Source organism: Solea senegalensis, unplaced genomic scaffold, assembly GCF_019176455.1.
Source record: "Solea senegalensis isolate Sse05_10M unplaced genomic scaffold, IFAPA_SoseM_1 scf7180000017798, whole genome shotgun sequence".
In the NCBI taxonomy this organism is placed as follows: domain Eukaryota; kingdom Metazoa; phylum Chordata; class Actinopteri; order Pleuronectiformes; family Soleidae; genus Solea; species Solea senegalensis.
Genome location: NW_025322525.1, coordinates 142255 through 163980, shown reverse-complemented (window position 1 = coordinate 163980; position 21726 = coordinate 142255). Strand labels below are relative to the sequence as shown.

Genomic DNA, 21726 nt, shown 5'->3' with positions numbered 1-21726 from the left:
TCTGACCACGAGGTGGACATGCCGGGCATAAGCAATTCACATTTAGTTCATTTACTTACTAGTATCATTTAAAGAATTTAAGGGATAACATGTACAACTTACTTCTTACCCAATGACCCCATCATTGGGTAAGAAGTAAGTTGTACCTGTTGTTGTTATGTGCTTGTTTACAGTAGTACAGACGGCGCAGAGCTCCACCAAGAGAATTTGAATACGGGCGTTCTTCTGCCGAATGCTATAAGAACGTGAATCATAAAACAATGCCAAAAGTCACAGCTAAAAATATCCACTGCCTCCAAAAAGCTCCCGGCACATGACAGCTTTAGCTGTGAGTGTGTTTGTCTCCAGGTATCAGCCTCCCACACCACAGTCCTGCTGCTGCTGCTATCATGGGCCACATCAGAGGCTATGGAAATCAGTGACGTAGTGTGTACTGTCCCGAGTGCTGTGCACAGTACGGTTCCGAGTGCTGCGCTGCTGACTGCAGATACACATCTGAGTACAATGCGCTTGCATTTCAGAGCTTCCTCTTAATGCTACACTTTAATGCCATACAACAGGAGGAAGACGTGCATGAATTCATAAAAAAACCCACACCCAAATGTCTGAACGCAGAGGGCAGGGCCATCACACTCTTGTAATCGGTGTGATGTTGAAAACGTGGTAAAGGGTGTGGCGTATACTCATCTGCAGAGAAGAAAGCAAGGGCAAAGATGTTGTGATAATGCTTCTCTGTGGTTTGTGAATGGGTTAAAACAATGTGTCACAATTCTGTCATTTAAAGAAAAAAGGAGAGAATACAAAAATACAAATCCCCTTTTCTTAATCAACACACGTGATCAGGTAGTGGCATGGAGAAAGGTGAATTTCATGTTAGTGTTGCATTATGACAATAAAGCTCTTTAATCCTTTGAAACTTTTTTAAACCTGACATTTTATCACCTGGCTATCAGCAACTCCCCTGTCAAAATACCACAGCTACCCCTTTGTAATCATTCTGCACCTCTACCATCTAGGGCATATAAAATCCAGCTTGAAGCACTGAATTTGGAAGGGCAAAAGTGGAGAAAACTAATAATTCCTCATCCCGTCTAAAGCCTTGCGTGGCCATGATTTGCTCAGAGGCCACTGATAAAATGATAGCTGCTCACAATGAGGCCTTTGAGGCTGAAAGAGGATTCTGTGTCTCATTTACATGAGACTGGGGAACTGTGACTCTTTGTAATTCAACTTGTGCGTGTTGAACTTCCAGCTGCAGCCCCAGTTGAAGGCATCATGTTTTTGGGATGTTGATTTGAAACTGGACTGTCTTGATATTGTTGAATGGGGGGTACGAGTGGGTGGAAGAAGCACTTGGTTTGTGACTTTTGCACTTGTATCCAGTAATGACATGGAAAACAAGCAGGCTCGTGCTTTCTAATGTGTGGACAGTGAGACCAAGGCATTTTTGGAAAGAGATACTTGTGTTCATGATGAGCGTCATACGTCACTGACATTTTCTAGAAGTGCAAGGCATTATACCAGAAGCTAGCCAGAAAGATAGCGTCCATAGCCACAGACGGGCCGGTTCGTTCAGAAAACGTCACGTTTCCTTCTTCCAAGATGTTTCCCACTGATAGCCACGTCATCATGATCTCATTTCTGCAAGCTGTGAGGAGGCCACAGGCAGAGAAATACACACATTGTGGCTGGGAACAAAAAAAGGCTTCATACTATGATAAACATTCTACTTTCCTGGGTCATTAATAAGTGATTGTTAAGCTGTCACCTCCCACGCACGACCTCTTAACAAGCCACACTTAATTTTTTTAGGCTTATTTTTCATCCAATTTTTACCTGGGTGCGAGAAAAGTTATCCTATCAAACTGTGTCCTGAATGTAGGCTGTAAACAAAACAAGGGCAGGGTTTTCCAGCTCCCAGGGGGCGACTCTGTGGGTTACAAAACCGCAAACCAAAATAGCAATTCTGGCGGCTTTAAAATGGGGGTTTATATTATTGTGGATGAATTCCTTTACAGTATTTACCTTAAATAGATAAACGGCCTGTATTTATATAGCAATATTCTAGTCTTGATGACCACTCAATGCTGCTTTACACTACAGATTTGCCATTCACCCACACTTACATACAGCACATCTATGTGTCTGCATCACTTTTTATCACACATGGGCAACATGAGGTTCAATGTCGTGTCCAAGGACATCGGCATGTAGCAGAGCCGGAAATCAAACCCACAACTTTCAAGTTGAAAGACGACTCGCTCTAACACTGAACTGCCGTCCTGTGTGCAGTGTGGGAAAGTTACTGGGCAACATGAGATTCCAAATACTGCTATTGTGAACACATTTGGCAAAGGTTTGAATATAATGGACATTCATTTGTATTTAAAATGTACAAACTACTGCTTTAACATTCCAGTTATGGCATTTTCCCACTACATAGTTAGTGTTACTTTTCTTTTCTTTGCTTTTCCATTAGGGATAGTATCTGGTACCTGGTGCATTTTCAATTATTGCTCTGGTTACACACATAATTAAGTTTCTTGACTGGAAGAGTCATGAGTGCAACGTCTGACACAGGAATCAAACCGAACAATGCCGAACTGCAGCTCAGTTAAAAAGGCGTAAAAATCCTGAAAAAGTTCAGTGACTGAGTCTGTGCTCCGACCATGCAGGAAGAACTGAACTAATCTTTTTAATTAACTGATTGTAATGATTCAGTACAAATGAAAATAATAAAACTTTGCTCGTCACCAGTTTGTGTTTGTATTGCGTATAAAACAACGCCACTGCAGTTTCGTGCAGCCGTATTATGACGATCCCATCCATGGTGAAAATGTGCACTTTGGACCACATCAGATTGTTTTCTATTAAAGGGACTACACATTGTTATCCAAACAGGTGTGATCACTTATTTTGCCCAACTTGTCTTTTTCACAGACTCTGTTTTTTGGGACATGATGATGTAAATAAAGATGTCACGTCATTCACTCGCAGACCCTGAGCAGAAATGTAATGATCATAACTATGAGGTTGTAATAGTATCGGGCTTCTCACTACTCTGCACTGTTCAGTCAGCCATATTAGAGGAACTGAAAGTTGAACAAAGGAACTAACTAGATGATACAGTGCATCTGTCAAATGTATTCATTTTACACTGATAAAATACAGGCTCTTATGTAAGCGAATGTTTAAATCATTATAATACATGAGTGAGTGGAAAATGTCAATATGCAAATGATTTAATTTCAGGGAAGTGTACAGTACTTTCCCTTTTTTGTACTTTAACTTCCTTTTTGCTTTTAAACAAACTGTTTCTAAATTTAGATTCCCTTTTTGTAACGCTTAGCATCTGATGGTGAAGTTAGAGCTGAGCAATCATATCATTATTATTATTAAAAATATATCATGATATCAGTTTCTTCACTATCAACATATAAAAGTCTCATTATACATAAACAAAGGTGTTTTTTTTGTTTTCCAGAAAGAAGTTTAAAACCAAAGTTAACTGATGTCTTTAACGTTCACCCAACAGCTAAACAAAATCTTTAATAATGTGACATTTTATCACGATAATCATATTTATCGACTGATTTGAAACCATTTATCATGATTATGTTTTTAGCTATTTTGTCCAGTCCTATCTTTACTTTAGAAATATTGCTATAGATTATGGTTTTATTACAAATATTACAAAATTACTTGTATTAAGAGCCATTTATTATAAAATGGATGGCTTGCAATGGCCTTAAAAGACTATAATCATGGGAACTTCACATCTTTGGATGCTGTTTTCCCTCGTCATTATTTCAGCCTCAGACACAGTGATGCACGTTTCTTAAACTGTGAGCTACCAATACATGGGAAGGGCAACATAAAACAACTGCGAGAAAATGCATTTTTAAAAACACAAAGATGCAAGCAACTACAAAAATAGAAAAGACAACAATCGGTGAAAGTAGAAATAAATTAAGGAGAAAAATTAAAAATTGTTGCCTCTTACTCTCTTACATACACACACTTGTTTGTCCAACAACAAAAAATCCTAATGTCCACAAGCAACAAATGAGACAACCAGGCCTCTAATCTCTAATTACATCAAAAGGATGAGATGTTTAAAGTGTGACAGGTTTGGAACAAGAAAGTCCTGGGAATCGTGTTTCTGACTCTCCTGTAAAACTGTGGGAACATTTCATTCTCATCACAAGGTTCAATGTTCTAAAGTTTTGGTGGAAACAACGTTGTTTTTCTCGATTGCCTCAAAAGTGCATACACTCAGACAGTCCATTTGTCAACCTGCCTTGTTGTGCAGCACCACATTCACATGTGTGGCCTATGATTTAAGGACTAAAACTTCTCCCAGTCTTAAAGGTCAAATACGAAGTTTCCAGCTCACTAAATAAGAGGGTCACAGTTTACAATATGTTTTGCAGCTTTATTCCACAAGACAAAACCTAAATAGGAACACACAGGGGAAAGAAGCAATGTACAATCCTGATATTGCCACTTTCTATTTTCAAATTAAACTCTAAAAACTAAATCTGCACTCCACAAGACTAGACAAAGAATTTTGTGTTGTGTAACCGAGCAACTGAGTTATACAATGCAGATTAATCATGAGCCCCCAGTTAAAATGTGTGTATATTTCGCTGCATTTTATGATTTAAATGAGATCCGCAGAGCATCCTGTACATAAATATTACGTCTTTGCATAAAGACATTAAAACATGAGGCTCCTTTAGCAACATGCCCTCACACCAAAACAAGTTTTCCAGTATCATCCTTAAAAACAAATCATTTATCTCCAGAGATGCCTCTGTGTACATTCACATTAAGGTGAGAGAGTCAGAACACTTATATATCCACTCACACCTCTTCATTTAAGGGCTTTGTGGCACAAAACTGTCATGCACATTCTTCTGCCTGTTGCTTTAGAGAAAGTCCTCTCATGGAGGCCAAGAAATGAAAGTGTTTCAGTCCACTGATCTAGTTAATCTATCTGGTCTGCAAACAAACTGACCACTCAGGTACAAGTGAGTCAGAGAGTCCCTCAGGGCTGCAGAAAGGACAGAATAAGGGACACTGGGCTGCACCTCATTCCATTCCTGACCCCTTTGTGTTGGACACACACATCCTCACATGCCATTCTCAACTTCTCTCTCTCTCTCCCTCTCTCTCTCTCTCTCTCTCTCTCTCTCTGTTAGAGAGGAGAAAGACCAGCAGGTGAGGACAGGTGGGTCAGAGGCTGCTGGACATCTCTGTGACTACACTTGTGTAAACTTTGCTGTGATGGACGTGCAGTATTTTCACACACTGTTTATACTGACCTGAGCAGTCTAGAATAAATCAGTAACTAATGAAAAAATACCAGAGTAAGAGAATCACACATTAGGTACTTTCCACAAGTATAACAGACGGATGAGGAATTGGAAAATTAAGCTTTAGACAGACAAAAAAAAAACACATCTTTTTTAGGGAATCTTTCCTGCCACATGTAAATAATAACACAATGGGTTCGCAGGTACTTAACTGTGTGATTTGTGTTGCTCACACTTATTCATGCACATTCCAATATTTCATTCCTTACTCCTTGTATAACGGTGTACTATGTTACCAATGTTTTAATATTCTATTCTAATATCTTATTTCTGTTCTATTAATAGTAGCTGAGTGTGTTTGTACACTTTATATTGTGTTATTTAATTGTTAACATACCATTCAAAGTCATGATGCATCTAGCTAGCTAGCTAGCTAGCTCTCTGTACTGTATGCATGCAAATTAAAATAACTGCTATCCAAACAACAATAATAACAAAAAATTAATACTACGGTTTACTATTAATAAAAAAAACATTTGGCAAGTTATTTAGAGACAATTTCATACAACTTGCTAACTTAAGTTTGAATGTACGTATGTGAGTGTTTAGCAGTTTAAGTAGCCGTGTTTGAATGTGTCAAATTATCTCATTAGGTCTGTCTTCCTCCATGTATTTAAATAGTTAGCCCACTTCTTTGTATGAAGTACTTGCTGTCTTATAACGTTGTCGGTACTTGTCTTCAGTCTGAGGTCAATTATCTCACAGCAGCAGCAGCAGCAGCAGGTGCACGCAGCCACACTCAGTACAGTCTGTGCTATAAAAACTATCCAAACAAAGCTCCCTGTCATCGTGAATGAAACCCAAACTGCGGTGACTTTAATTAGTCCACGTGAATGGCCGCTTTCTTACCTTGAGTACGCTGAAGACCAGCAGAGACCACAGAGAGACGCCGGCGCACAGCAGCTGTGGCTTCATGATGCTTCACTCAAACACCCAAGTGTCTCCTCTACCACCTGAGTGTTGTCATGTCCAAACTTTGTCGCCGCTTAATAAAAACAAACAAACAAACAAACTTCCCACACGGACACTGTCAACAAATGCGGAGTGAACTCTGAGACAAAGTTGAAAACCTCTGTCTTTGCCGTTGTTGCGCAGTTTAACGAGGAGGAGCGGAGACCTGGTGCGGCAAAGGGGGAAGTTTGGTGGAGTGTGTTGCCACTCCTCTCATCCTCAGTCCAGCAGCTCTGCTTCACTATCACCCCCCGAGCTCGGTGTCACAGCCTGATGAGAGAAACTGTGAGGGAAGAAAGGGCTGTCCGTTCATGCAGAAATGAAAAGGAGTCATCCCACATTCTTGCCATAACTTGGCCAATCAGGGTGAAGGAATGTATCCGTAGGGTCCTTTTTTCCTAACTGCAAATGTTGCCAATGCAAATGTTGTGAGGAAACTTTGTTGGAAGTTACTGGTACAAAAGAGAGGTCAGGGGTTTAACAAGAGCAGGGGCGTAGCAAGGAATTGTAAGGTCATTTATGAGTCAGAGGAAACGTCAGACCAAACAGGAGATGAGATTGTATCCAAAGTCAGTGCCGAGTCGAGAGAAGATGCAGATTTGCGTCACTGTCTCTGGACTACAGATGGGTAAAATACGGTGGCTGACAGGGGCAAACACACTGCAGCGACCCAAAACACACACAGTCAAGTGATTGTGCTAGACCAATAAGGTGGCCGCTTTTTGTAAACATAATGCAATTTCAGAAAATAATAGCGAAGACTCAATTAGTCTGCAAAAAGTGACCACTTTACCACTTGAGGACAAAATCTCACTACGCCCAGAGTGAACTACTGCCGAATTAAAACACTGATCATAAAAACTGCGGGGTTACAACCTTTATCCTCTTGTTTAACATGACCAGGTCTTTCAATAAAGTAAGAATTAAGTAGTCCCCGAGCAGCGAGTGCCCCCCACAGACGCGGAGCACTTCCGTTATTGAATATGCTGGTGTTTTGGGATTTGTGTGTGTTTTCAGTTTTGCGTGTTTCTGTCAATGCACGTGTTTCTGTTTGTGCTTTTGAATCTGTAGCGTTTGTGAATATGCAGCTTGTTTCTCCTTCTGCATGTGTTTTGGTCGTTGCAGTGTGTTTGCCCCTGTCGGCCACCATAGTATCAAGAACCGGTATTAAATTGGTACCACTACTGTACCGTACTGTACTGGTTTGGTATAGTACGGTACAGGGACAGCAGACAACAAATGACGACATTGAACGTGACACATCAGGACATCCAGCTGTTTTGTGGTCTTAAGGGAATGATATTTTTCTGTCGCCCAATTGGCTGACTATCGTGGGTGAAGCCAATCCATTTTACTCTGGTACCCCAAGGGAAGGGTGCCAAAAATAGAACAATAGGGCCGGGTTATTATTGGTACTATTCCTAATGGAAACACTAAACATTATGTAGCGTACCAAACCAAACTGTTCCTCTCAGTGGAAACACGGAAGCTCTGCTTCCTCTAAAATGTCTTTGAACAAATGGTAAAATATGTACTTCAGTGTTTACATTTCATTACTAAAAGTGCGCTAGAAAGTGCTAAACTATATAATTCTTCTCATACATCCCTGTAGCAGCAAAGAAACATTAAAACCAGTGGAAGCTCAGCTTCAATTGAACTCTACGAGACAGCACAGAATAGTAAATTGTTGCAAAATCGTCACTTCCAGGGAAGCTCAGTGACTCAATGGAGCACTGGACAGACATGGACGCTGGGCTGATGCATGAAGGAAGTGTCTGAACGGTGGAAGCACTTTTTGATCGACAGCATTGTAGAAATATACACGCCTTTTCTGTCTGAGCCCCAAGTCTAGAAACAATTATTATTAGTGCATAATTTGTACATTACACACTGTAAATAAGAACACTATTATAGAATTTCCTTGTTTCAGTTTATCATAATTATCATGCTTCCTTGTACCAGTTCATGGAAAGAATTTACGTATAAATAACTGGACCTGAAATGAGCTTTCTCTGTTTCAAAGACCTGCAGCCGCCACTGGCCTGAAGTGTGTTTGGACAAATGACGCTGATATGGATTTATGTTGTGTTTATTCTAACTTCAGTATGGAATGATTGTAAACCAAAAAAAATGCTTTGCTTGTATTTTCCGCTTTCCAACCATTCCCCTAATACTAATAATTTTGACATTATTGAATTATTTACTCCCCAGCCAAGAGCTCAAAAGTCTTGGCTCTCTTCCATCAAGTTTAGTGAAAAAGTTACTTACTTTGCGAGTAAATGGGGTAACATTACATTTGCGGTTACACTGCAGCCATAATGGAGGACAAGGACTGCAAAGTTAGTGAAAACATAACAATTTGAATCATATTTTAAAAATGTATTGCGAATAAACAGAGTGACACATGTAACAAAAACTGAACATTTACTGACACAGCACACGATAAAGCATTTAGCAATGCTGCTGCCAGCAGAACTGCATTTGTTATGGTTAAATGTGTAGCTACTAACGCGAGATGCTGCTGACGTCACTCGTCACTCGTCAAACGTGTCATTTATGTACCAAATAATCCATGAGACCATAACAGTCCAACAGCAACCACAGAATCTGATTTAACGACTGTGTCTGATGAATGGAATCACAGACTACATGATTTGTCAACTGAACACAGCAAACGTCAAAGAGTGACCATGTCTACGAGAACGACAGTTTAAATTGGGTAAACATACATCGCCATCCTGTTACTTCCTGTCATCTTTGTTTTCTGCCGCTATTTCCTGTGTCCCACCCACTCTTTTTCATTGGCGGCAACATGTGTTTGCAGTTGTGTCAGTAATCAGTACAAACTCCCCGAGAAAAATTCAAACATGTTTGATTGACTGCAACTGGGGTTCGGGTCGGGTCTATTACCCTCACACACCATCTTAGCCATACCAAACACAACATAACCAACACCTCTTACAACAAGGAAATAACAACTCAAGCAAACTCTCAGCTCCACCCAGCTTCAAGATAAAAAGAGATCTTATCAGCTGCAGTAAGTGCAGAGATGTGTGAGTATGCTAATGATCCCCAAAGAGAATATGTTTATGAGACTGTAAGGTGGTTTCCATTAAAGGTAGGGTTTGGGGAAACTGTCCAAGCAGGTTACATTTTAAATTCAAAGGTCCAACCCCCTTTCTTCAGACTTCAGAGTACAGGAAGGAGCAAATGCTTGAGAGAGCGTTGGTTTCACGCAGATTCACAAGCACGTTCGGTACTTTTCGGTGACACTAACTTTTTTGGATACTTGCTGAAATGACAATCAGATCAGAGGTGTACGCACATGGGGGGAGGGGTCAAATGGCAGTTTGATTGATGCATCACAACCCAATTATTTCATTCGGGCCGTTCAATATGATTGGATGGTGTTCTTACAGGCTGGTCCGTTCCACAGGTGACTGAGATTTTTCATTTTTGTGACAATGCATTAATAAATTGGTTACAATTGGGTTACCTGTTTTTCCATCTTCTGCTGTCAAGTTAATGTCGGGAGTTAGTTCACCAAAAGCAATAGGTCTTTTTCTTCTTCATGGGGTGATGTTCTGCTAAAATAGCGACAAATAACAGACAAATCCTGTGTGTGCTTTGAAAAGGACCAATGTTTGAGAAATAGTGACATCTAACGGTACGGGGGCTTCTCTGCTCGCCCCTCCTTTGCCAACATTTTAGGGAACTACGGTGGCTTTCACATAAAAAAGGATGTCATTCTTCTTCTGTGTGGTAAACGCACACTCTGGTTGGTTTATGTGTTTGTGCTGCTGTGTGTAACACAAAGCATTCAAAACGCTTAATCTAAGACTACACTTACTTGTGGGTTGCATATTTAATTTCAGCCAATAAACCCAGCTCCACTATTTGTTTCATTACAAGTAAAGATCTAGTATTTCAAAGTGGCAGGGAGTATTATCTGGCTGAGAAATGCTCACGCGGTATTAACATGTCTTATTAGTCGTGTGAGGTCGCTCGATGTGCTGTGTTGAGTGGCTGATTTCGTGACCTTTAAATAGTGCACAGGATGCCAAAGCTGCCATTGCTTTGTGACAGACGGTTTCATAACAGCTGTTAAAACAGGCCTGCTGATGAGGCCTAATGGAGATGGAGATGATATGAACTGGTCACGATGACCCATCATTCCCAAGGAAATGTTATGTAATCCTCTGGGGATCATTGCTACATGTTTGTCTCTGCTTGCAATGGAGCGGCTCTCTCAACTGGTGCTTTTGTTGCTGTAAACAGCATAAAGTGCATGTACTTTTTATGTGTGCAGGCAGAGGGACGCAAAGGAATGTTATGTTATCAGCTTGAAACCATAAACATGCACACAGCATTAAAGCCCAGGCCTGGAGAGCAAATTCTGACTGGATTTGAGTCACAACGCATTGGTATGATGATGAGCTGCAATTGTTCTGATTGCAACATGGTTACTATCAGTAATAGTGTCTGCCATGCTTTGCAGGACTTCCATCTTAAATACATTGTGCACTCACTTAGTCGGATGTAGCTGTAAAAGATCTGTTAAAACTTCCCTTTAAAAGACTGCTCTTCTTAACCGTAGCATTCACAAGCAGCATGCATTATGTAGTGTAGTCATAATATCTTAATCATGAACGTAAAAGATTTCGTTTTTGTGCAAGCAACTTTTCAAAGGTTTTAGTATTGTTCACTGCTATTGACCGCTCCTTTAGGAACTATAATATTCTGTTAATTCTTGTCAAATCCTTAATCACTGAAACTTTACACAGTTGGTGTAGTAGTCGGGCCTTTGCAGCAAGAAGACCCGGATTGGTGACCCAGTCAGAACAAGGGTCTCTGTGGTTTGCATGTTCTCCCCGTGTGTGTAGGTTTTCTCCTGGTTCTCTGGTTTCCTCCCACAGTCTAAAAACATGCAGATTTGGGGATTGGGCAAATTGGACACTCTAAATTGACCATAGATGTGAAAGGGAGTAGTTTATGTGTGTCCCTGTTATGGACCTGTCCACCTTTCCCCCTACGTCAACTGGGGTTGGCAGCAGTTGACGTGAGAATATGAGTGAATGAGTGAAGCTTTAAACCCATACCAATTTCTTGACACATGAATTTGTGAATTCTTCATCTGCTAGCTGACTCACTGAATCATTCATGTGCAAGTAAGCGCTCCAGAAATGGACACATCTGCTTTTCAAATATCTGTATCAGGTCAATTTGTACATTTTTACACATTTTTATTTTTGGCACACGGTCCAGTGCTGGTTAGTTGGACAGGTCATGGTATCACATTAATCTAACTTGCCTTAGTAGGATGTTTTGACTTCAAATAAGGGTCATCGTTTTGATAAAACAGAAGAATAATGGTAAATATGACATATAACAAAGTGAAGCGTCAAAACAGCTATAAATAGTCATGCATGTTTGTAGCTCGATGAGAGGTGCTTTGTGCTGCATGCAAATACCAATATGCTAACTTGCCCACAAAAACAACACTACCATAATGATGTTAACTGGAAAATGGTAATATTTAGGATAGCACAGCTCAAGCTGATTTGGATTTGCACATTTTTATTCTCAAATACGTGTGAGCTGTGATGTGTGACAAATATGACCTGATGACGGCACAAGACGAAAAGTAGGATTCATCATGTCGTGAGAAATCTATTCACTATTTTCTGAGATACTGTAGTACTTTAAAGGGAAGTAATGGACGGGATGTAAATCGAGCTTTAGTGACGTGAACAAGACGATATGAACATTTGACATGTAGAAAAATCTGACGCAGGGTTCACAGTCTGATCATAGCGCTGCCCTGTCGTCATTTGTCAAGAACGTTCTAGATTTTGAAGTTGATCTTTGACTTTAGGAAAGACGTGGCTGAAAACTCAAAACTTGCTTTGTTTGGAATATTTGAATAACATGTCACACGTGTCATGGTTGAACTTCCGTCGCCCGCAGCTGTAAGAGCCATCACTGACCTGAAAGTTATTCTTCTTTGCATTTTTGTAATGCAAACCAAATGCAAATGGTTGTTCTCTTCCTGTATTTGAAAACACAAATCTCAATTTGTATGTTCCGTCCACAATCGTCTGTATCTATTAATACAACAGTCCAGTTTTCTATTTACAAGAGCACTCACAGTGGGATGTTGTGTGAACATCCAACTGTGTAAGTTTTCTTCCAATGTAAATATTGTGTTGTAATAACAGCAGAACAAATAAGAAAGAAAGAAAGTGGTACATGGATTATGATGGTTGTATATTGGTGTTGCATATCTCCTGTAAGTGCAGCTGGAATGAGCTTCAAAGAACAGAACAAGTTCAGCCATCGGTATTTTTTGAGTGTTTGTGCTTCATCAAAGAAGTCATACGCAGGAAAGGAACCAAAGCATTTCAAGGTCTGGACCAAATAAAGAAGACAATAGAGGAATGTCCTAATCAGGCCAAAAGACATATACATATGTGCATTGGCCATCGGCCACGAACTGGACGTGTTTATCGGACATTTCAGCAGAAGAATGTGCAAAATGTAGTGCAAGAGGATGTGCACAATGTGAAGCTCTATCCTTCATATACAGGACACCAGTGAGATAACACAGTTAAACATCTGAGAGGTGCTAAAGTCTTTTCCAACTTTCTGGTGTGAGGATGTCTTCAAAGTGTAACAAGTTAATTGAAATAAGCTATTTATGTGGTAAAATGATAACAATAGTATCTGGTAACCTGCTGCTTTTTTTGGTTCCTGCCGATACTAAAATGTGACATCAGCAGACTGCTGACCACTGATTGGCAGAGAGTGTCATCGTTAGTCTCCAACATTCAGCAAGGAGATTTCTGTAATCTCAATATTTAACAGAGGAGTCTGGTGAATTTAAAGAACTCTTTTCCATATAAAACGATGCCCATGTTGAGGAAGTACTATAGGAATGTAAAACGACGTGTCTGATACCAAACCGAGTAGAGTCGAGTAGAGTGCTAGAACTTTCCAGACGGAAACGGCACGAAACGTGAACAATCTTTTTCTTTGCCGCTTTCAGAAGAAGTTCCCCCGAAAAGACGGCGACGATTCAGGAAATATCTCCGTCCACGCGGAAACGACTCAAAACGCTGTTGTTCATATGCCGGGACTGTTAGTTGTGATGTAACGCTACACCAAAAAGAACAGAGAAGAAGACGTTGTACACGTTACATAATAACAGAAACAGAGACAGAATGAGCCGAGCCATAATTACGACTTACTTTACTAAACCTGCTGTGGATGTACAGTGCAGCAGAATGTGTGTGGAACAATCGCGAGTAAAAACAAGTTTTGTTTTGTCCTCTCTTCATTTTATGATTCAACACTTTTTTCACCCCCTCCTGTGTGTGAAATCTCTAGACAGACAGACAGGACGTGTTGCTGACTTTAGTTACTATTCATTGACGGTAGTGGGTAAAACTGTCAAACAATCTTCAAACAAAGGTTAGGAAGTATTGAAAAATAGTCGCCACAACTCTTTTGAGTGTGGAATAATGATTTTCAGTACATGTCTGCTGATCTCAGTGCATTCACTTGAATCTGTTCACAGATACATGTATATGGAGCCTATTTTGTAATAGTTTCTTCTTTACATTGCCTGTTGCCATGACACGGTTAGAAATGAACCAGCAATCAACGCTGACTAGCTTTAAGTATCAGCCTGGGAGGATCTGCCTTCACTGGTTGTGTTTTAGTTAAGAAGCATGACAGACAGTCTGACAGGACCCACGCTGTGGCTTTTATTAAGAGTTGTGATGGAGCTTCAAGCTATGGCTGCAGAATGTTCCAAATTACAGGCACCATTTTCATTTCTGAAACTTTCTGCACAGAGAAAAGTCTTTACTCATGTGTTAAGGTTAAATAATAAAGTGTGTAACTTTTAGATCTAAACAAATGTTAAATGCAGTGCTGATCAGCTCTCTGTGTGTTAGATCTTGTGTCGCCTGGTGACATTACCGCACTGCACAAATGTCAAAAGAGAGCACTAGTAAAATGAGAAGGCTTTAAAAAATAAGTACCCACAAAAAAAAGTTTCACAAGTGAATTGTACGAGTGTTCAGCAGTTTGATTGGATGAAGGACAGGATGCAGCGTACAAAGACGGTTACATCATTTAACTCTAACAGTCAAACAGTGCCAGAATCAACAACAACAAAAATCTGAAGTTATGAACTGCTGCTTTAACAATGGATTTTCATACATTTTTTGGAGGGGATGTAAGTTATGGCCCAAATAATCAATAATAAGGTTTTGATGGTGATTTCATTTCACTAAAAACTGTTAAATGTATGGGTGTTTGATGGGAATGATGCTTTTGGGTATACTGACACGACACCATGGGAAACTGAGCGGTTTAGAAGGAGGTTTGCGCTTTCTCTAATTTTACTTACACTTTTTAAATTATTTATAGTTACAATTAATTATCACTATATATATATGTGTATATATATGGTGAAATTGAACATTTGGAATAGTCTTTTCGGTATAATACATTATATATACATTATTATAATACATTGTTATTAGTCTGCTTAAAAGTAATAAATCATTGATATACTCACCTGAAAATAATAAATGTGACATAATAAGAATTTGTTGTGTTATTTTCACACACAACAATCAGTGACAGTGACTTTGACCTCTGCATTTAACCCATCGCTTTTATTTACACACCAGTAGTGAACACACACAAAGCACAGAGAGGGTTTGAGGATGTTGTGAAGGAGGACACAAGGGAGAAGACAAGATGGAGACAGATGGTCTGCTGTGGTGACCCCTAAAGGGAAAAGCCACACAAAAAAACAAATCAGGCACAGGAGCAATGGGCAGCACTCTATCTGTGCGCGGGAAGCCTTGCTCAGGGGCACCCCAGTCTAAGGATTTGACCCAGTGAGCCTCTGGTTACAAGCAAGTATTAAATAGTTGAAATAGTTTTCTTTTCTTTTTTTAAATACAAGGTTGGTAACCGCTGAACCACAGGACTGTCCATGTCGCTGCTGCCCCATCAGTGACCCCACTCCTCCTCATGGCCCACTCACTATACCGCTCATTCTCTACTCCCTCTCTTACAAGCTCAACATGGTTACTGTCTACAACTGTTAACTCACAACAGGCAGATTCTTTACACATTACAGAACCCGCTCGCTCTGCTTCACTGTGCACTGTGAGGAATGTGCAGTGCACTGTTGGTCAAAACAGTTTCTTGGTCACATCCATTATCGGAGCAGGATACTCCTACTGTAACTCTGCTCTCCATCTCTTCATCTGCATGTCTTTGTTTATGTTGGCCAAATTGCCATAATTGCCACTATGACCCGTGAGCATGTTGTTTACATCTGCACTGTCAGTGCTTGTTGTTTGAATTTGAACACAGGAGTAAACAGAGACTCCTAATCTAGCATTTGAAACAGTCCCATCTGAAAAGCCCCCGAAGGGATCGCACAATGTTAAAAAAAGAAGCTTCAGACAGCAGTGGCGTGGTCGCTGTGACAGGCAGGGCCCTGCAGCAGTGGCGGAAATGCAAGGGAAAGGCATTATCTCTGCACACTCCATCACAAATTCGATTTAAGATGTCTGATTTCTAAGTATTTTTGGTTCCCAGATTAGTTCTAGATAGACTCAAACACTCACACAACAAGAGTAAAAGCGTGTATATCTGTCATTTACAACATATCACATGAACACAGAGACACATGTATTCATCTTCTCACGCATTCATGATATCACACTTGAATGTGTAAATAAAAATAAATGCCCCATTACATTCAAATCATTGTCAAATGAGTTCAATGAGTTCGTTTTTTTTGTTGTTGTTTTTTGTTGTTGTCGTCGTCTTAGTCGAGGTAGAGTCGGAAGAAATGTGTTTTTAGTCGGTGGCGGAAGATGTGGAGGCTTTCCGCTGTCCGGATGTTGCTGGGGAGTTTGTGCCACCATTTGGGAGCTAGGACAGTGAACAGTCTCGAGTTCTGCGAATGCCTCTGTGATCCTCTCAGTGAGGGGGGAGCAAGCCGGTTTGCCGATGCAGAGCGGAGTGGACGGGCTGGGGTGTAGGTTTTGATCATGTCCTGGATGTAGGCTGGACCGGATCCGTTTGTAGCATGGAACGCAAGCACTAGAGTCTTGAAGCGGATGCGAGCAGCTACAGGAAGCCAGTGAAGGGAGTGGAGGAGCGGTGTAGTGTGGGAGAATTTTGGTAAGTTGAAGACCAGTCGAGCTGCTGCATTCTGGATGAGTTGCAGAGGTCGTATGGCACACACAGGGAGACCAGCCAGGAGAGAGTTGCAGTAATCCAAGCGTGAGATGATAAGAGCCTGGACCAGAACCTGTGCCGCCTTCTGGGTTAGAAGAGGCCGTATCCTTCTGATGTTGTGCAACATGTATCTGCAAGATCGAGCTGTTGCAGCAATGTTGGCAGTGAGGGAGAGATGGTCATCAAGTGTCACATGAGTAAAGTGAGATGGAGCAAATGAATTCAGAGAATTAACCCTGATTCTCCCTGTATCCTCATCTTGCAGGTTGCAGGTTCCAGATCCAGTTTTCGAGGATATTGCTATCATACATCACAATTATTATTATTAAGCTATAATTAAAAGTCGATATCAGTATAATTTTTATCAGCACTCGCTGGCCAAATGTATAGTTCAAGGGTGAAAAGAAATCAGTGGAAACTGTACTGTTACTTAAACTTGAACTTAAATACCTAATGTATGTAGTGAGATTTAAGCAAAAGTTAAAATGTACAGTTATATTTTATAACAGAGAAGGGGATATCTGTCCTTGATCCAACTTCTTCTCTGGTTCATTCTAAGTGTAGAATAAATGTTTGGAGGAGCGGTGCATGACCTGTGCTCATGCTACATATACCTAATTTATATCTAAATAATCCATAGATTTTAGTTAAAATTTAGTCGGACTAAAATAACTGGATAATGTGAATCAGGAAGTAATGGATAACTAACAAATAGAGAACAGATATAGGCTACTGATGAACATATGTATTTTTTATAGTGAACATTTATAACCTGTTATTTATTATTTTGTTGTACTCTCGAGTACAGAGGAGGTTTGTCCTCTAAACTGATGAGCAGTGCCACTATAAATGAGATTCTTGTGAAGTGCTTGCCAGCTGCTTATGAAAGACTTGCCTACTCCAGCAATTCAGTGTTGCACTTCCATAAAGGCAGAGTGGTCACGAGAAAAATTAAAAGTCCCTACAGTTGATCAAACTTAATAAAAACTTCTCCCACAATGCTACAGTAATACCTGTTTAATTCATAAAATGCAATACTATGAACTTATCACCATCCGATCGCTGAGCTGATATTCATGAGAAAGGTCCTGTTTCACTATAGTTCCTAATTTGCTCCTTCCTTTATAGATGCAGTGTTGTCTGCTGCTGTTACCAAAGTATCATTGACAAGTAATGACATCTTCCTTTTAATTGTGATACAATGTTTGTATTTTTGCTCAATCAAATCTCAAAATATCCAGGGGTCGTTATCAGGCTCCTGCAGAGCTTGTTGATGAGCTGACAATTTGAATCAGGTGTGTCGGAGCAGGGAAACTTCTAAAACCTGCAGGGCAGTGGGTCCCCAGGACCAGGACTGAGAAACACTGAAATGTATTTATTATGAGTATTATTTGGTTGGTTTTCCATTACAATATAGTACCTCCTCATCTTGCTCATGCCTCTTCCTGTGATGCCAGAGCAGGTACTAAAAAAAAGTACAAGGTACTAGGTATACTATCGCTAATCCAAAAGCAAAATAACCAATAACAATCCATTTAAATAAGACTCCTCCCTCACTTGTTTCTTACTACACCAACGCTGCTTCACACAGCTGCCACTGGCAAAGCTGTGCCACCGCCATCCCAGCCTCCACCGTTCTAGATCGGTGGCACAAAAGCGTTCTTTAATGTCTTGCTTGGGGTCGGTCTTGTACTGGGATTTCCTGCGTTTGCACTCATCAGTGCAATAAATGGTTCGATCATGATGAACGTGTTCCTGACTGTACTTTTGTTTTTAATTTACCATTTCAAGAAAAAGAGCTTCCCTTCACGTCTAACTGCCTGCGACAGCCTGTGGTCATCAGATGAACATTTTCACAGCTCCCTGCTTCAGTGCAAATGTGCAGCCGCCGGATAAGCTGCCTATCTGCTTTAGACCGTGTTTCATGGCATCCTGATATGCAGACTGGAAGTTGCCATTCTCATCTGGACATGATGATGAGTCACAGTCAAATCTGAGATTGGCATCAGTTTGGTAACTGACAGGACGGCTTTAAGATTAATGAACTCGTTGACACTCACCTGACAGAATATCACGCCAGCAGCAGGTGTCATGAGATCATTGTCATTCATAAAGATACCAGCAGTGAACCATTAGCACCACTAGATGCCTCCACACGGCAACATGTGGCATGTGTAAATATATGCAGTTGACATTTACTCTAATTTAACCTTCTAAAAGTATGTGTATTCAACTATAAGTGAACCAAGAACATTGAAATGGCTTCAGAAGTGTTTTGTGTCAGTGTGTTTCACACTGAGAGAATATGAGGAAGTGATGTAACATGTGAGTGTAGGTGAAGCAGACAGCTCAAGGACACGGCATTGTATCATTAATTTGGTTAGATGATGCTTTCACAGTCGCTGTTTATACTCTGTGACAGTGACCTTGTATGTGTGTGTTTGTATGTCGAGGTGAGCTCATTTTAAAAAGGGATGAGGAGGAAGAGAGCATGAGGAAGTACAGAGGAGTTCATTAGGTGATTGGAGCGCACGGGGGGAGGGGGGGTCTATATGGACGGAAAGCAGTGGGTCATAAATAGTGGGGAGGAGACAGAGAGAAGACACGTTCAATAAGAGCTGATACTGATACAGTTTGAAAAGCAGCATTAGTATTAATATAAAAAAAGATAATAATCAACATTTTGAAGGGATGTCATGTCACACTGCTGTCTGTCTGTCTGTCTGTCTGTCTGTCTGCCTGCCTGTCAACACTTTTTTTCAGTTGCAGTTGAGGTGAAAATGGCCGAGTTTTGTAAGTTCAGGGCTTTGAACCAGTGTGATCCTCTCACAGAATGGTTAGTGCCATCATATTGCAAAGGGTGAAAAAAGACTGGAGGATCAAATCCATAGATAAATGTAAAGGCTTCAGATAACCCCCTCTCCCACACACACACATACACACACTTATCTTTTCTTTTCCTTGTATAACTGTCCAGCAGTTCGTTTGACAGGCTTCAATCTCAGCTAGTGACTTACTGAGGACACCAGTGTGCACAGCGCCACCTTTGTTAGAAATGCAAGGGAACAGGCGCAGATACTGGAATAGTATTAACAAAATAAAAATAATAATTTGTTGCTGTTCTGTTCTAAAATGAAGTGTTAAAATGACACATTGTGTGTCAGTTTTAAAGCACAGTATTACTTTACACTAGCCAACGTAACTGTTTCCCTGTGTTGCATAACATGTGGGTCAGACATTTCCCTCGGGAGTTGTTGTGGACCAAAAACAGGTATAAATCGCTAAATACTGGTTTATATTCCTCAGGTGAACACAAACTAAAGTAAAGAAAGTGTTACAGAGAGCAAATCCTCCACCAAGGCTGCTCAGTTTCCCACTGTGTCAATACATTGCCCTATTTCGCAAGGTCAACACTTTGCATCATCTTCTTTGGTCCATAACCTCCAGCTCCACAAATTTTCATCAGAATCTGTCGTTTACTTTTCGAGTCATGCTGCTAAGAACCAGACTATTGCAGCCAGACTCTTAGTGGAGGTCATCATACGTCATATTTTTATCTGCAGAATGTGTAAATAAGCACACGTTTGTCACATTAACTTAAAAAGTTATGACGCTTTTATTAGTGTTTGTTGATTATTTCTGCTGTAGCCAAGAATTAAGAATTTTGGTTGACTTGTTGTTTGGCAGAGTGGTGACCTGGTAAAGACTGTTACAAGAGGAAGTTGATCTGATTAAATCCTATCTATGTAGAGTTTGCATGTTTTCCACATGTTAGTGTGGGTTTTTTCCTGGTAGTTGGAAAGAGGTGGAAAGATTACTGAGATATTCTACTCAAGTAAAAGTACCACTGTTTTTGATCAAGTTTTACCTAAGTACTAAGAACTTGGGTTGTACTTTTAACAAGGTTGGGGTTATGTTGTGCAAAAAGGACAAGGTGACAAGTGCCTACAAAATAAAATATGTAAACACATAATGTATCAGTCAGAATGGGTCAAAGGTTACAAATGCTTTAACTTTCTCACTCGCCAATTCACCTGTCTGTCCTCATTGTTCACCTGTCCTTGTCATTCACCTGTCCTTGTTATTCAGCTGTCCTCACCATTCACCTGTCCTCGTCATTCGTCTGTCCTCATCATCCACCTGTCCTCACCATTCACCTGTCCCCATCGTTCACCTGTCCTCATCACCTGTCCTCATCATTCACCTGTTCTCATCATTCACCTGTCCTCATTATTCACCTGTTCTCATCACCTGTCCTCATCGTTCACCTGTCCTCATCATTCACCTGTTCTCATCATTCACCTGTCCTCGTTATTCACCTGTTCTCATCATTCACCTGTCCTCATTCACTGCAAAAATTTCTGGTGCGCTACTATTTTTTTAATCAGGCTAATTCAGGCTTTTTTTACTCAGTAACAGATGTTATTTAAAATATAGTGAATACTGTACTTCCAAAAAAAACATACTTAAGTAAAAGTAAAATCATACATTTCTAATCACAAAAAGTCCACTCAATTAGAGTAACATGAGTAAATGTAATCCCTTACTTTCCACCTCTGGTCATGAGTTATGTTAGGAGGTGGGGAAGAGAAGACTCGAGATTGAATGTTAGTGTGAATATGAGCGAGAATGTCTCTGTATGTCAGACTACTCTTGTCTAATGTCAGCTGATCGACTCCATGACCTTCACAGGATAAGCAGTGTAGATAAAGGATAAATGGATATTTATATCAGTATACTGTCAAGTGTAACGATGTGTGTGTGTGCCATTCGTGGTCTGTTTTTCTTGCTTTCAGAAATCAAAAAGATATTGGAAGTGCTATTAAAAATCAGTTTTGGCAAAGCTGTCATATTTGTGTTGATCGGATGGAGCTGTTTTCTGCTGGTCAGTCCACAAAGCTGCTAACAGGCAAAGGGTACCATATGGCAGAGCAGGAAGGAGGGAGAACGAGAGCACAACACATTAGAATGGAGAGAGACGAGAAATGACAGTCTGTTGTAAGGAAAGAGAGAGAGGAGTGGGAGGGAGGGGGCAGATCGTAGGAAGTGAGAGGGAGAGCGTGCTAGTGAATAAGCATGAGCAGTGAGAACGTGAAGATGACAAACAATTCACACAGGAAAA

The 21726-nt window shown here is 40.4% G+C and overlaps 1 protein-coding gene across 8 annotated transcripts in view; it reads right to left on the bottom strand.

The window, feature by feature from the left end:
• Window positions 1-6614, bottom strand: part of LOC122764949 (receptor-type tyrosine-protein phosphatase eta-like) — a 36858-nt gene extending 30244 nt beyond the window's left edge. For 4 of the 8 annotated variants that reach the window (XM_044018968.1, XM_044018969.1, XM_044018971.1 and 1 more), the window contains exon 1: window positions 6228-6613. In XM_044018968.1, coding sequence (XP_043874903.1) covers window positions 6228-6293 — 66 coding nt within the window. In that variant the 5' untranslated portion in view covers window positions 6294-6613. Of the gene's footprint in view, window positions 1-6227 lie in introns of all 8 variants that reach the window. The other 4 variants (XM_044018965.1, XM_044018966.1, XM_044018967.1 and 1 more) reach the window with 2 other exon arrangements.
• Window positions 6615-21726: the final 15112 nt, after the last annotated feature.